This window comes from Macrotis lagotis, chromosome X (assembly GCF_037893015.1).
Source record: "Macrotis lagotis isolate mMagLag1 chromosome X, bilby.v1.9.chrom.fasta, whole genome shotgun sequence".
Classification (NCBI taxonomy): Eukaryota; Metazoa; Chordata; class Mammalia; order Peramelemorphia; family Peramelidae; genus Macrotis; species Macrotis lagotis.
In genome coordinates, this window is record NC_133666.1 from 411,150,454 (window position 1) to 411,167,025 (window position 16,572).

At 34.3% G+C, this 16,572-nt stretch overlaps 1 protein-coding gene across 3 annotated transcripts in view; it reads right to left on the minus strand.

Annotated features, from left to right (window-relative positions):
• SGK3 (serum/glucocorticoid regulated kinase family member 3) overlaps positions 1 to 16,572 on the minus strand; it is a 155,290-nt gene that overhangs the window by 10,704 nt on the left and 128,014 nt on the right. For all 3 annotated transcript variants that reach the window (XM_074206870.1, XM_074206869.1, XM_074206867.1), the window contains 2 exons: positions 8,993 to 9,088; positions 5,742 to 5,897 (listed from right to left, as the gene is read on the minus strand). In XM_074206870.1, the coding sequence (XP_074062971.1) occupies positions 5,742 to 5,897; positions 8,993 to 9,088 (252 nt within the window). The remainder of the gene's footprint in view (positions 1 to 5,741; positions 5,898 to 8,992; positions 9,089 to 16,572) is intronic.

Consider the following 16,572-nt stretch of genomic DNA (forward strand, 5'->3'; position numbering starts at 1 on the left):
TTTTTTTTTTAGGTTTTTGCAAGGCAAATGGGGTTAAGTGGCTTGCCCAAGGCCACACAGCTAGGTAATTATTAAGTGTCTGAGACTGGATTTGAACCCGGGTACTCCTGACTCCAAGGCCAGCCAGTGCTTTCCACCTAGCCGCCCCTAGCTATGTGATCTTGGGCAAGTCCCTTAACCCTATTGCCTTGCAGACAACTAAAAAAAAAATTGTGTTCTCTAAAATACTGGCTACTGGTATCTACCCAGTTCACCATTCCTTCATTTTGCACCTCTAAAAAAAAAACTCACAAGTTCACATTTCTGATTAATTTGTGAATTTATTAACAACATATTAATATGTTTGCCATTAGTTATTCCTAACCTTGGTTTTTAAAATAAGAAGTTTTTTTCAAAGCCTAAAGCATTAAGACACCATTAAAGCAGTGCTAGGGACTTAATAAAACATTGGATGAATAATTTTAATGAAAATTTGTTTAAATAGAAAAGAGAGGGAGGGTGAATTAATAATGGGTAGGGATAAGCACAAGTGATATATTTTTAGAAAAAATAAAAAGAAGAAAAGACTACAAAGTTAGGTGAAAAAAAGGGCAGTTTTATTGCTATTACATAAAATTTAATATATACTTAAAAACCCCAAACTATATAAGGGAGATTTGTTTTCTTAAATGATCCTCTTTTCTATTCTTTGTATACTGAAGTATTTGGTTTTTGTTGCTGAATGTTCATACTAATTTTAAAGGGGGGGTGCTAAAAAAGGGGGCCAAAATTCCAAAGTCTGGTAAATTACTGCTGTAATTTCAATGACCTTTTCTTTCATCTGGGTTTATGTGAAAGTCAAAAGAACATATAATAGTAAAATGAATGGAAAACATATAAGTCAGTAAATTGCTTCCTAACAAACTCTCCATACCAGAAAACATTCTATCCTTATAAATGAAAGACGTTTTATACAATGTTTCTCCCAGATATATACCATATAAAATTTGTTGTTATAAGCATTTTCCCAACTGGAATGGGTATAAGAAAATATGGAATAACAACTTTCAAAAGTGCCTCATTATAAACGCTACACAACCATTACTTATTTTTTAGTAGTCACTAACCTTTGATGTGCGGCATGACTAAATCAAAACACTGGGAAACAGATTTTAAATTCTTTAATACAACCATTATCCTGTGGTTAATGTAATTACTTGTAATGTGTTTACTGACAGAATCTTAATCTGTTCCTAGCAATTTAATAGTTGATAAATATTTCAAGTATCTACTTGTCCTCTCATATTTAGAAAAATTACATTTAAGTGGACCTTTTCTCAGTGTATCTTGTAGCTTTTTCATATTAAACTTATCTTCAATGAAACAAAATTCATTTAATAACGTAATAAAATTATATAGTACTTTTAATGTTTATAAAGTACAATATGCAATTTTTCATTTGATTCTTATATGAGGTAATACACTACATATATATTAACATTCTACTTTTAAAACATAAGAAAACTGAGGCTTAGTGACTTGACCAAGATCACACAATTAGTAGTATTAAAGATGTGACAGTCAAAGATGAGCCCCTCAGGTCAGGAGGTGTTCAATGTTTTACTGGGGTAGAGTGTACAAGTACAAGTAGCTTCAAAAGAATGAAGCAGCTAGGCCAGAACCAAAAGGGAGATCAGCAATGGCTGTGGCTGGTGACAAAAGGAAAGTCTGATGCTTCAAAGATCAATATTGCATAGGAAACTGGAATGTAAAATCTGAAAAAAGGAACAAAGGTAAGCTAGATGTAGTCAAACAGGAGATGGAATATTTAAACAACACTGGGGGGGTGTATTAGTGAACTTGGATGGGAAAAGGAAGAATTAAATTCAGGTGATCATTATATATATATACACACACACTACTGTAGCTGAGAATCACTTAGGAGAAAGGGGAATAGCCCTCACAGTAAAAGAGTGAAAAATGCAGTAAAGAGGTAAATCTCAAAAATGACATAAATGATATAATTTATTCAAGGCAAACTGTGTAACATTACAGTAATATGTCTATGCTCCAACATTGATGTTGAAGAGGCCAAAGTTGCTCAATCTATATAGACCTACAACACTCTCAATTTTAGAAATAACACTCAAGAAAAGATGTCACATTCATCATGGGGGATTGGAATACTAAAGCAGGAAATCAAAAGATAATAGGAGTAACAGGTGAGTTTGGCCTTGGAGTCCAAAATGAAACAAGGCAGAGAATAAATTTCCTCAAAATAACTCACTGGTCATAGCAAACACTTTTTCAACAACCATAAAAGTAACTTTACACATGGATATCACCAAGTGATCAACAGAGAAATCAGAAGTTCTAGTCAGTTAAAAGAAGACTTAGAGCTGACTGCTCATGAGCTTCTTATTAGAAACCGAATACTTAAATTGAAGAAAACAGGGATTTGATAAATATTTTTATCAGGTCTATCCTTTGGTATATCTAACATCCCTTATGAATATGAAGTGGAAGTGATGAATTAGATCTGGTAAGGGATCAGAACTGGTAGACAGTACCTGAAGAACAAATGATAGAGGTTGCAATATTGCACAGAAGGCAGCAACAAAAAACATTCCAAATAAAAAGAGTAAGAAAATAAAATGACTATCTGATAAGTTGAGGAAAGAAGGAAAACATGCAAAAGACAAAGGGAAAGATATGCCCAACTGAATTCAGAATTCCAGGGAATAGTAAGGAAGATAAGATTTTCTTAAATACACAATGCAAAGAAATAGAAAACAGAATGGGAAAGACAAGAAATCTCTTCAAGAAAATTAGAGCTAAGGACAACCCTATTAGACCAGCTATGGACAATGCTATCTCCATCTAGAAAAAGAAAAAGAAAACAACCCCCCCAAAAAAACCCTTCAGAATCTGACAAATATTGCATTCACTTTTTAAAAAAATTTCTCTTATGCATTTCTTTCCCTTATTCCTAATTTCTCATATATAAAATGACTACTTTGTAAACAAGATTAACACAAATATGTACTTACAATATTCAACTGACTGTTCACTGGGGGGGGTGAAAAGGGAGGGTGGAAAGAAATTATGTAACTTAAAAATATGCATATGGATAAATATTGAAACACTTTCATAACAAGTATCTGGAAAAGTATCAATAAGAAAAGAAAATCAGAGCTATCAAGGGAACATTTCATCCAAAAATAAGCATGATAAAAATGACAAAAATGATAAAGATTTAAGTAGAAGAGATTAAAAAGAGGTAGCCAGAATATACAAAAGAACTGTATAAGAAAGACCTTAAACATTCAAAAACCATGAGATATGGTTACTAATCTACAGTCATGCATCTTAAAGAATGAAGTCAAGTGGGCCTTCTTTATTAACAATAAGGCTTGTGGAGGTGGGTAGAATTCCAGTTGAGCTCTTTAAAATCCTAAAATATGATACTGTTTTTAAGTGCTGCACTCAATATGCTAGCAAACTGGAAAAAACAATGGCCACTGAATTGGAACAGGTCCACTCTTTGTATCCCAATCTTAAAGAAACAATGTCAAAAACTGTCAAATTTCCAAACAACTGCACTCCTTTCACATGGCAGCAAGGTTGTACTTAAGATTCTGGGAGCTAGAAAGGCAATATGTGAACTGAAAATTACCAGAAGGGCAAAGAGGCAGAGGTGGAACTAGAGACCAAATTGCCAACATTCACTGGATTAAGGGGGGGGGGGGAAGGCAAGAAAGTTCCAGGAAAAACAACTACTTCAGTTTCATCAATTACACTAAAGCCTTTGTGTGGATCACAACATAAAGTATCAAGCAAATCCTCAGAGAAGGGAGTACTATTGAATCATTTTACTTGTCTCTTGAGGAACCTATGTATAGGTTAAGAAATAACAGAATAGAACATGGAACAACTGAGTGGTTTAAAACTGTATATTGTCACTTTAACTTATATGCAGAGTATATCATACAAAACGCCAGAATGGAGGAATCAAAATGTAGAATTAAGTTTGCTAGGAAATAGCAACAATCTCAGATATGCAAATGACACCATTCCATGGCAGAAAGTGAAGAATAAGTCTGTTGTCAAGGGTGAAAGAGGAGAGTGTAAAAGTTTGATTAAAGCCAAGATCATAGAAACTGGTCCCATCACTTCCTGATAGAGGGAAAGAAAGGAAAGCAGTATTAGATTTTATATTCTCATAATCAAAGATCACTGTGCATGGCAAACTGCAGGCAGGAAAGGAAAAGACACGTGCTCCTCTGAAGGAAAGCTACAGTAAATCTGGACAGCTACAGTAAATCTGGACAGCATACTATCTTGCTGACAAAGGTCTACATGGTCAAAGTTAGGATTTTTCCAGTAGTAATATTTGGCTGTACGTTGGACTATAAGGAAAGCTGAGCACTGCAGAATCAATGCTTTTGAATTGTGGAACTGGAGATTTATGAGACTCCCTTGAACATCAAAGTAAAGTCAATGCTTAAAGAAATTAATTCAGGCTATTTATTCACTGGAAAGACAAATACTGAAGCTGAAGCTTAACTATTCTGGCCACTTACAAGACAGGATTCATTAGAAAAGACCCTGATGGTTAAAGATTAAAGGCAAGGGGCAGCTAGGAGGTGTAGTGGATAGAGCACTGGCCTTGGAGTCAGGAGGACCCAAGTTCAAATCTGACCTCAGACACTAAATAATTACCTAGCTTGGGCAAGTTACTTAATTCCATTGCCTTGCAAAAAAAAAAAAAAAAAAGATTGCAGGCCAAAGGAAAAGGGAACAAGAGAGGCTGAGACATCATGAAAGCAACAAACATGAGTTTGGACAGACTTCAGGAAATAATGGTAGCAGGAGGGTCTGGAATGATATAACAAAATCATGAACAGTCAAACAAAATTAACAATATCAACAAACTGATTTTACTTAGGTATCTCCTAACTATGGGAGCTAGGTGAACAGTAAATTGAGGATCTGGAATCAGGAAGAATTGAGTTCAAATGTGGCCCCAGACACTTACTGTGTGAACTTGGGCAAATTGCTTAAACCTGTCTGCCTCAGTTTCCTCCTGTAAAATAAGCTGGAGAAGGAAATCGAAAACCACCCCAGTATCTTTGCCAAGAAAACCCTAAATGAGGTCACAGAGTTGGACACAAATGAACAACTCTCTTGACTCCCAAGGTTTTTCTATTCCATCAGAACAGAATCATCATATAAAACAATGGAGAGATTTCCAGATAATGAGACTTTTTTTTTGGCATGACCAATGAGGGAATTTTCTTTCTTAACTATACAAGCTTATTACATGGATTTTATTCTTTTTTTTTCTTTTTCAATGGTGAGGTGGAGGGAGTTAGGAGAACACAGAAGTGAGAGGGAGACAAAGAAGTCTTTTATTCAGAAAAAACAAACAAAAAACAAAATTTAATTTGAAAACTTGGGAGAGGATATATAACTTTCTAAGAAACTTCTGCATTCTTTTCTGGCTATAATTTTATTAAGAGGTGATTTTAAGACATAAATTTTTGTGATTTCAAGGTTATGTTTCTATATAGTCATCTGTACACATATTAATATGTTTATATATATTATCATTTTTGCATAATTATATATATTAACATAAAAATGTGTCCCCGGATATCACCAAAAACAAGATAATAGAAGACATTTTTGTTAGCCATTAATAAATATATGATTAAATTCTTTTAATAATGTTCTTAAAATAAATTGAAAATATTACATACAAAATCTTCTTTGGCACCAAGTCGATTTTGCCTGTCTTTTTCAAGAAGTTCTTCCAAAATGGACCAGGCTGTGAGGCTTACTCCTGGCCTCAAATTTAGGGGTTTATGGAGTATGTTTTCATACATCTCAGCAACATCTCGGCAATAAAATGGAGGCTACAAAAAGGCAAAAGGCAAAACATTTAAGTAATAGCTGAGGCTACCAAAAGTGAGGTAAAATTCTGGAGCTAAAAACAGCTGACTCCTAACTATCTCATTTTTACTTAAGCCTAGAATCTCTGAGTTCTCATTTATTCCTCCATAGTGGACACTATTAAGAAATTTGGTCACTCACAAAACACAGGTTTCTGGGCATACGTAAATTTGACCACAAAAACTTGATAATACAACTAAATTCTAGAATAAAAATGGCAAACAAAAGCATATTTTAAATTTCAAATTCATTAAGTACAATAGTCTCTCTGATAAGATTCAAAAGGATTTAGTGATTTTCAAGATTTTAGTATTGTAATAAATTTAATTGTTAATGTATAGCTACCAGCATTAAATGGCTTAACATAAGAAAATGAATATTATAAAAAGCATAAACTTATAAACTTCACTCATTCCACATATGTAAAAAGCTATTACATGGCTAACTTTAACAATACTCTTATCTTATAAATTACACAAAGAAATGTCAAAAGATTTGTTTACTAACATGAGATCAGCAGGAAGAAGAATGTACCTTATTTTGGCTTTGGCCTGAATTTTCAGTTATATAATCACAAGCAATGTTACTAATAATATAGTTTTTAATAATGCTATATTATAAATAATAATAAGATAGAATATAATAAGAAACCTGTAAAGAAATTTCAACAAAAAGGACTTAGTATTTCCTAATAACAAATCACCTCTTCTTCTGGTTAGTTGTATGGATAAGACTACTAACTATTGAGAATGAACAATTAAACCAAGTGCTAACCATGTCTACCAAATACAGGACTTAAAGAAAAAGTCAAAAATTTAAAAGGTCAAGAAATTCCCAATGGAAGTGAAGTGAGGATAGAATTTTTGACCAGTTCTAATAGCAATGACAGAGATTTCATTAAAAATGGAAATACTGGGGTGGCTAGAGCACTGACCCTGGAGTCAGGCGTACCTGAGTTCAAATCTGGCCTCAGACACTTAATAATTACCTAGCTGTGTGGCCTCAGGCAAGCCACTTAACCCTACTTGCCTTGCAAAAACCTAAAGAAAAAAGTTAATACTAATTTGAGTTCATCAGTAGAAAAATTATAATGTTGTCACAATTTCCTTTAACATTTAGTGTTTAAGAGAATTAGTTAAAAAAGGAAAAAAGGAAAAGAGTTAAAATTATGGGAATTTCTTTGAGTTTCATCTTTTAGTTGAAATGAATTTCTAAGTTTGAAATCTTAGTATTTTATGTAAATTGTTCTAATAAACCTACCTATATGTCTTAATTTGGGCAATTATGTGTTCAAAAAACCCCTTATGTTTTCTACTGTTTATTTCTTTACTCTCAATGTTATTATTTTACATTCTCTTAATGTTTTTCCTTCAAAAAACTTAAAAATATTTCCCATTGTGAAATACTAATAATAGGGAAACCAAAGCAGAGAAAAATTATCAGTCTATGTAAATGACTGGTACAATGAAAGAACTATATAACTAGTGTGCAGGATCACTCCTTAAACAAAAGAAAGTAAGGGCAGGACTGTCTTATGATCATAACCCTTGCAGGTTAAAAAGTTATTTTTAAATGTGTGCTTTCAGTCACTAGGAAATAACAACAATGTTTAAAAAGGAAAATACATGTCAATAAAACTTTTAAAAATCTGTGTAACAGAAATTACTTTCAATTAGTGTCATTGCTTCTGCAAGAGAAAGTTCTTCCTTCTAGTGGTATTCAATGAGTAATTTTACTCATTACAAAAGCATTTAAGTATATTATAATAAGTATATTAAACACTGTAATTAAGAGACAGAGAATAGTGGTATGAGATTATCTTTCTGATCCTTCCGCATCAGAAACATTTAAGCCAAAGTTCATATCTTTTTTTCGAGTGTCCCCTTTGGGACCACTATTGCAAGCTGTCTATAGAAGACTATCTGGGCAGGATAGTGAAGGAAAAACCTCTTTTACAACCAACTTCCAGGTATCTGTTCTGGGATAGATAGGCTAAACTCTTTGTTTAGGGAGAAAATTCTGGGGAAGTCTAGATAAGATAAAAATGTAAAGCCTGTTATCCTCTTTTTTGCAAAATAGGTAACATTCTATTTAATCTTTGAAACCTGGATCTATATTCAGGAACAGAAGTTAAAAAAAAATGTTGAAGCTATAAGGTCTACAGTTCTTAAGGACCTCTTAGAATTTAAACCCTTATCTTATTCCATCCCTTCTGATTTTCCCTAATTTCCTTCTTTAGACATGACATGGAGAATGGTTAGCAATTATGTCCTATGAAAATGACCCCTGGGGCGGCTAGGTGGTACAGTGGATAGAGCACCGGCCTTGGAGTCAGGAGTACCTGAGTTCAAATCTGACCTCAGACACTTAATAATTATGTAGCCGTGTGGCCTTGGGCAAGCCACTTAACCCCATTGCCTTGCAAAAAACTAAAAAAAAAAAATGACTCCCATATTCCTAATAATCTGGAGAGCTATTCTAGGCTATGTACATAAGATTACAGTCCTTCTGTTATTTTGCTGATACTATGAGCCAAGCACAACTGATAATCCTGTGACATAGTACAGAATAAATTTAGATTATGTTTTCATATTCAAGATCTTAAATTTGACAAATCCTCAAGTTCCAGGGAGGTTGGGAAACAATCGAGTTAAATGTGTTCTAAAGTGACAAAAATAGAATTTGTATATGAAATTCTCCAATAGAGGACTTTGATAAGGAATGATCCTAGGTAAAGGATATGATTCTTCCAAATTTCATTATAAGTTAATGAAATATTGTATTTCAATATCCATTTTCATTAAAAACAGTAGTGGGAATAATTAAGATGATTGAAATAAACATTAGAATTAGAATTAGAAAAGGACGACTAAAACAAAAACTAAACTTTTTTGTCTGTTTTTATCATTCAGTCTGGCTGCCTTTTTCTGTCTGCCAAACCCTTCTTTATTCCCTCCCACTTAAAAAAAAAAACTAAACTTGCCAAAAATACTGGCAATTTACAACAAAATCAGCCACAATTATTTAAAACTGACACAGAAGAATAAAGAATACATACCAAACCATACAGCATTTCATATAGAACGGCACCAAGGCACCACCAATCTACTGTATTGTCATAGGGTTGCTTTCTGATCACTTCTGGTGCAAGGTACTACATAGAAGATTCAACATTAGAGATTAATTACTCTAGCAAGTGTCATTAATACAAAATTAGTGTCATTAATGCAAAATTAGTAAAAATGTTTAAGAAATTAAAAATATTATGGTTCAATTGTTCTATACACAATACACAAGCTTTTCATTCTATCATTAACCAATCCACCTCTTTTAAAGACAAAATTTTACTGGAAAAAATTTCTCAGCAATTCTATTCCATTTCAACTGTTGGGAAACCCAGCAATGATCAGAGTATGTATGTATATATGTATGTATGTATGTATGTATGTATGTATGTATGTATTAGGAGATGAATGGTGGAAGTGACTTGTTAAAAGCTGCAGATATTGAGCTCTGAGCAGGAATCTGCTATGGAGGTTGAGTTGAGAAAATTTGATTCCACATGTCTTTAGAGAAGTATGAGAAGGGGAGAAGAATATTAGACCTGGTACCCTTTTTTTCCCCATGGAAATGTCCTTAAGCTTCAGGGAGGAAGAAGGCTATTCAAGTTCTACCCAGTCTTCAAAATCAACTAGTTCACATTATTCATCAGTTGGGAAAGTCTTTTATGAGATTTTTAGGGTTTTTATTTTATGAATTTTACAATAAAGCTTAGGGCCATTTGATAGATTTAGTAAATATAATAGGACCATAATCAATTATTAGATAACAGACCCAGAAAAAAGACTGTATACCATTAAATAAATTTGCTTATCTATATTTTTACAAAGCTGTGTGTTTTTTTTAAAATGGTGTGTGGGTCTTTTTCTGTTCTTCGTACAAAGAAATGTTCATGCTTGTGTCAGAGAAGACACAAAAATTACATTAAAAATACTAAGCTGTGGAAAAAAACATTTTAGGAAAAAAATCTTGGGGAGGATACTTTTAATTTTACTTACATCTAGAAACTTAAAATTAATCATAACTTTCCTCCTTGGAGAAAGCATGGATTTCATACAGCAACTACATATATCAAGGATCCATGATGTATTAAGCAAGAATACCCCTTCACCACTAAAATAGACAACATCCTTTTAAAGCCTTAATAGTTGATTTAACTGGTTTATTTTTTAAAAATTCATCACCAAGCTTTTGATTGATTTCCTGACTGTATATGAAGGCTGGTCCTTTGGACAACACAACACTGTAACTAAATTTATTATATGGAGATCAGTAAGGGCTTTTGTTCAGTTTATTTTCCCACAAAAGCATCATTAGACTTTAGCTGGAAACTATAATTCATTCTTTTCTTTTAGATTTTGCAAGGCAATGGGATTAAGAGGCTTGCCCAAGGCCACACAGCTAGGTAATTATTAAGTGTCTGAGACCGCATTTGAACTCAGGTACTCCTGACTCCAGGGCCAGTGCTCTATCCACTGCGCCATCTAGCCACCCCTCATTCTTTTCAAAGAAAAAAATCAACCAAATTTACAATGCTTAATTGTTTTTTTAAATTTTTACTTAAATTTTTTTTTTTACCCCAGCTACATGCAAAAGCAAGTTTCAACATTCACTTCCAAACCTTGAGTTCCAAATTCTATCCTTTTCCTCCCAACCCAGTTTCCACATTGAGAACCTATTTGGAGTAGGTTAAAAATGTGTGACCATGAAACAACAATAGTCATGTTGTAAAAGTAAACATAATTTTCCCCCCACTCCAAAGAAAGAGAAACTGCAAGAAAAATAAAGTGAGGGGGAAAAATGTGCTTCAGTCTATTCAGAAACCATCAGCTCTGTATTAGGGATGGATAGCTTTCTTTATCTTAAAAATAAGTCCATCAGAGAAATTGTTTCAAATTTTTTTTTCCCATAGCTACTTTTTTTTAAGGTTTTTTGCAAGGCAAATGGGGTTAAGTGGCTTGCCCAAGGCCACACAGCTAGGTAATTATTAAGTGTCTGAGATCGGATTTGAACCCAGGTACTCCTGACTCCAGGGCCGGTGCTTTATCCACTGTGCCACCTAGCTACCTCCCATAGCTACTTTTGCTAGCTGTATTCCCTCCATCCTATCTCCCTCATCCCCATTATTCTATTCTCTTTCTTTTCTCCCTGTCCCTGCTCCAAAATGTGTTGAATCTGACTGCTCTCCCACAATCTTCCCTCTTTTGTATTACCTACACCCTCTCTTCCTTCCTCCATTCCTTTACTTCCTTCCCTTCCTTCTCTTATTTTCCTTTAGGGTAAGCTAGATTTCTGTACCCTACTGAATAGGTATGCTATTTTTTCACTGAATCATTTCTGATGAGTGTGAAGGCTCACTTCATTCCCCCTCACCTTCCCCCCTTTGCACTCCATTGCAAAAGCTTATTCTTAACTTTTATAGGAAATATCTTAGCCCATTCTACCTCTCCTTTCCCTTTCTCCCAGTACATCCTCTTCTTGTCCATTAACTCCATCTTTATAATACATTGCACCTTTATATTGTACCTTGTCTCTATATGCTCCCTCTAACAGCCCTAATACGTGAGAAGGTTCATATGAGTTATCAGTATCATCTTCTTGTAGAACAAGCAGTTCTACATCATTAAATCCCTCATAATTTCCCCTTCTTGGGGCGGCTAGGTGGCGTAGTGCATAAAGCACCGGCCTTGGAGTCAGGAGTACCTGGGTTCAAATCCGGTCTCAGACACTAAATAATTACCTAGCTGTGTGGCCTTGGGCAAGCCACTTAACCCCATTTGCCTTGCAAAAAAAAACAAAAACCCTAAAAAAAATAATTTACCCTTCTTGTTCACCCTCTTTATGCTTCACCTGAGTCCTGTACATGAAGATCAGAATTTCTGTTCAGCTCTGGTCGATTCAACAGATAAGTTTGAAAGCCCCCTGTTTGACTGAATGTTCATCTTTTCCCTTGAAAAGTTTGCTTTTCAGTTTGCATTTTTCAATTTGCAGGGTAGTTGGTTCTTGGTTATAATTCAAGTTCTTTAGATTTCCAGAATATCATATTCCAAACCCTATGTACCCTTAATGTACCTTAAATCTTGTGTAATCCTGATATTTGAATTGATTCTTTCTGGTTGCTTGTAATATTTTTCTCCTTCACTTGGGAGTTCTGGAATTTGGCTATACCATTCCTGGGAGTTACTTTTGGGGATCTCTCATCGGTAGATTCCTTCAATTTCTATTTTACCCTCTGATTCAAGGATTATTCTTGAAAAAATCAAGTCTTGGCTTTTTTTTTTTGTCATGATTTTTCAGGTAGCACAATAATTTTTAAATTATCTCTCCTGGATCTGTTTTCCAGGTCAGGTGTTTTTCCAGTGAGATACTTCACATTTTCTTCTAGTTTTTTATTCTTTTGGTTTTGTTTTATTCTTTCTTGTTTCTCATAAAATTATCAGTTTCCACAGGTCATTATTTAATGTATCTAGAGTGGTCTGCAGGAGAGCTTGTGGGAATCCTTGCCTCCACTTGGCCATCTTGGCTCTGCCCAATATTTAATTTTTATTTAATAGTAGCTATTTGCCAAAAATAGTATTTAGAGATCAAGTATTCATTGCAGTAATCAATTATTGACATTCAAAATATCTAAATAGTGAAACAAATGACACTTTTTAAGAATGAGATGGCAGAGTTGGATTTTTTAGTACAATGCATAGTCTCCTTCCTTTCATGTTATAAGTTTTTTGAGGGGGGAAAAATTCCACTTGTGAGTGCTGGCTATCCAGAAAATAGTATTTAGTAATTTTAAATAACAGTTAATATAGATTTCAAAGGAAAAAAAATGATTTAAAGGAAAACATTGCTATTCTGGAAATCCAAAGATAAATTAGATTATTCTCTCATGGATGGCTGAAAATATACTTTAGAATTTGGTAAAAAGTCTATTACCTTAATTTAATCCAATTCTAACATAATTTATTAAGTAATGACTATGGGTAAAATAGGAGAGTTAGACTTTAAGGGAGATCTGAGTTCAAGTTCTAGGAGCTTTCAATTTTGATTTCTTTCAGGAGGTGACTGATGGTGAATTCTTTCCATTTGTACATTACCCTCTGGTTTTAAGGTATCTGGGTAGTTTTCCTTTATAATTTCTTGAAATACGATATCTAGGCATCTTTTTTTGATAATGACTTTTAGGTGGCTCAATAATTCTTTTGTTAGCTAGCTTATATTTGAGATTGAGTATTTTCTTCTATTTTTTTTCAATTGTTTGACTGTTTTATTGTTTTTTTTTTCATGGTAGTCACCTGTTTCCGCTTTTAAGTATTTTAAGTATATGCTACAACAATGAAAAAGATTGTATTTTGGACCATGGATTTATAGGTTCTATTTCATTCACCACACATTTTCAGTACTTTGCCTATAATAATTCTGGAAGGCACTACTGATTTGGATTATAATTATTTATAAATAGGGCCCATTAGATTTTTTTCCTTTGTTCTCCAAATTCAATTGGTTGCCAAATCATGCTGCCATACCAAATGACACAATTTTTCACACTTTACAATTTTGATGGTTCTTGACACTAGCTGTATCTATATATTTCCATCAGTTGAGAATCCTTCCCTCAATGCGACTTCTGGTGTCTCCAACTTTCATGAAGCCTACCTTGATACTCCTTTTTTCCATTCAGGTAAAAATGATCCCTTCATAATTTCCCATATACTTTTTTTGGTTTTCTTTTTATATACATGGAACAATCAACAAGCATTTACATGGGCTTTGTAAGGTTTTTTTAGATGCTCTTTTAGAATCCCTTGTTGTTCAGTCATGTCTGACTCTTTGTGGTGTCACTTGGGGTTTTCTAAGCAAAAATATTGAATCCCCAGCTCATTTTATACATGAGCAAAGTAAGGCAAAGTGGGTTAAGTGACTTGCCCATACAGCTAGCAAGTATCTGAGGCTAGATCTAAACTCAGGAAGATGATTATAGCTGTCCCAAAAAGTAAATTTGTTGTTCAGGTTTTTCATTCGTGTCTGACCCTTCACGACTCCTTTTGGAGTTTGCTTGGCAATGATACCAGATTTGATTTGCCATTCATTACACAGTCATTGAATGTCTGGGGCTGGGCTTGAGTTCAGGTCTGATTCCAGGCCTGATGCTCTACCACTGCACCACATATGGTCTCCTCTGATAGAATTAAGCTTGTATTCATTCCTTTTATTCTCCTCATACAGTTCTTGCTTTAGTCCAAGCCCCCCATTTAAATTGTCCTTGGAAGAGTTTGAAGATCACCTGGCAGGATAAGATACCTGACACTGAGGTCCTTTCTTGATTACTAAACTCTGCTACAGAGAGCTCAATTCGGAAGGTTTGATGAAGTTATTCAAATGCCACTTGCCAAAATGGAGAACTCACACAGAGCAGGCATTCACAGGGAGGAGTAGTCAGAAAAAGTGATACAAAGACTCTCAAGGTCTCTCTTAAGAAACCTGGGATTAATTGTACAACATAGGCACAGGATTGTCCAGCATGGCATACCCTCATCAGAGAGGATGCAAAGGCAACTCGAAATGTACAAGTTTAGAGAGAATCATTTGTGCCCAACCTGTGGTGGAGCATTCCAAACTCATCTTAATCTGCCAGTTGAATCTATGACTTATCTCTGACATAGTGATATCATTTTCTCTGAGCACAAAGGACAACTAACCACCTCTAACTTTTATTACTGCAGTAGCTTCCTAATTGGGATCTCTGCTTGCTAGTCCCCTCTCTGAATCATCCCTCATCAAGATCCCAAACTGACATTCTTGAAGCACAGTTCTGATTATGTCACTCCCCTGCTCACATCATTCCAGAAAGAGTATTCTTGACTAGAGGTTGTTTGCTAATTCAAGCTCCAGGATACCTTTCCAAAATACCTTATTTCTTTTTATAATTCTGGTACTTTCCCCTCTTTTAAATTATTTCCTATTTATTCAATACAGAGCTTACTTTGTATATACAATCTTCAATATTCCTGTATTTAAATTTCTCAACTTCAAGCATTCAGGTGATTTTACTGGTAACCTCAGCTTCACCTTCACAATGGTAACATTCACAAAATGTGGAAAAAATTAGGCACTTCAATGGTCTTCTTCACTCTACTACTAAAAAATTTCCCCAAGCATTTACTACATATTTTTATTGTCTGCTTTTAAAACTCAAGTTTTGTGTTGCAATTATGCAACCAAAGAAAAATGCAAGTCCTTTGGGCTCTAATTTGATTTTAAGACCTTGCCCTCCCTTCAGCAGAGACTAAAGTCCCAGCAATCTCTCCCTTGGGTTTCAGAGGACAAACAAGGTAGAGAGATTTCCAATAGTATAGTTTACAGTATAATATTCTCACACAGAAATGTCAGATAGTGGAAGGTTAAAAATGTTTTGATTTCAATAACTGTATTTGCTATAGTATTTATGGAACCATCAATTTTATGTTAGAAAGTGAACGTTTGAAATCAAAATTTTGTTTTTTTAAATGAAGATATTAGCATGTCACAGAATTCTAGCAAGAAAAATGTATTTCTGTCATCAATTTTATTTTGTGTATGTACATTATGGGTTATTTCATGGTTACTGTGTTAGGAAAAGTACAGAATTATCAGAATTAGTGTTTTGCTATAGAGACGTGTATGTAGAAAAGATTTTAGCGATGACTAGTAAAAGATTAGTTTTTGGAACTTAATCCCTACTTCTTATAGGTTCAATCTATCAACATTCTTTTTTTTTTTAACTTTTCTGTTTTCTAGGAATGTTTTCACCAACCTCTCCTTCCCCAGGGAAAGTTGAGGAATTTGTTTCCAAGTTGTCTCTCCCTTTAGACTGGGAGCTCCTCAAGGGCAGGGACTATCTTTTGTCTCTATTTTGTATTCTCAGTTTTTAGCATACTGCTTGACACATAGTAGGAACTTAATAAATGCTTACTGAATGAATGAATATATCCTATGTTCCAGGCAAATTGATCAACTTGCTGTGCATATTATAAATATAAAGGAGAGATATATGCAAAATTTCCCTACTTCTCATTTCTGTGCCTTTGAAAAAATATTTGGAATGCACTTCCTTCCTACCCTCTTCCTACAATCCTTGATTTCTGGAGCTGCTATTATTCCTTCTCCATTACTTTCTATTTATTGTGTGTATGTTTTGCAATTATTTATCCCTCAATTAGGCAGCCAGATGGCACTGTGGCTAGATGACTGGCCCTGGCGTCTGGAAGAGCTGTGTGATTCTGGGCAAGTCACTTAACCTCTGTTTGCCTCAGGTACTTCAACTATAAAATATAATCATAACACCTATCTTCCGGGGTAGTTGTGAGGATAAAAAAAAATGAAATATTTGCAAAATGCTTAGCACAGGGGGAGATAGGCACTATATTTATGCACATTTCCCTTCCTCCAAACTTCACCCTTCCTTCCCCCCAACTCTCCTCAAGAGAATGTAAACTCAGCACCTGGTATAGCATCTGTCATTTAGTAGGAGCTTAATAAATCTTGCTGAAATGAATTCCTGATCTACTCACTGTAAAAATTTTTTTTTTATTTAAGGCAATGAGG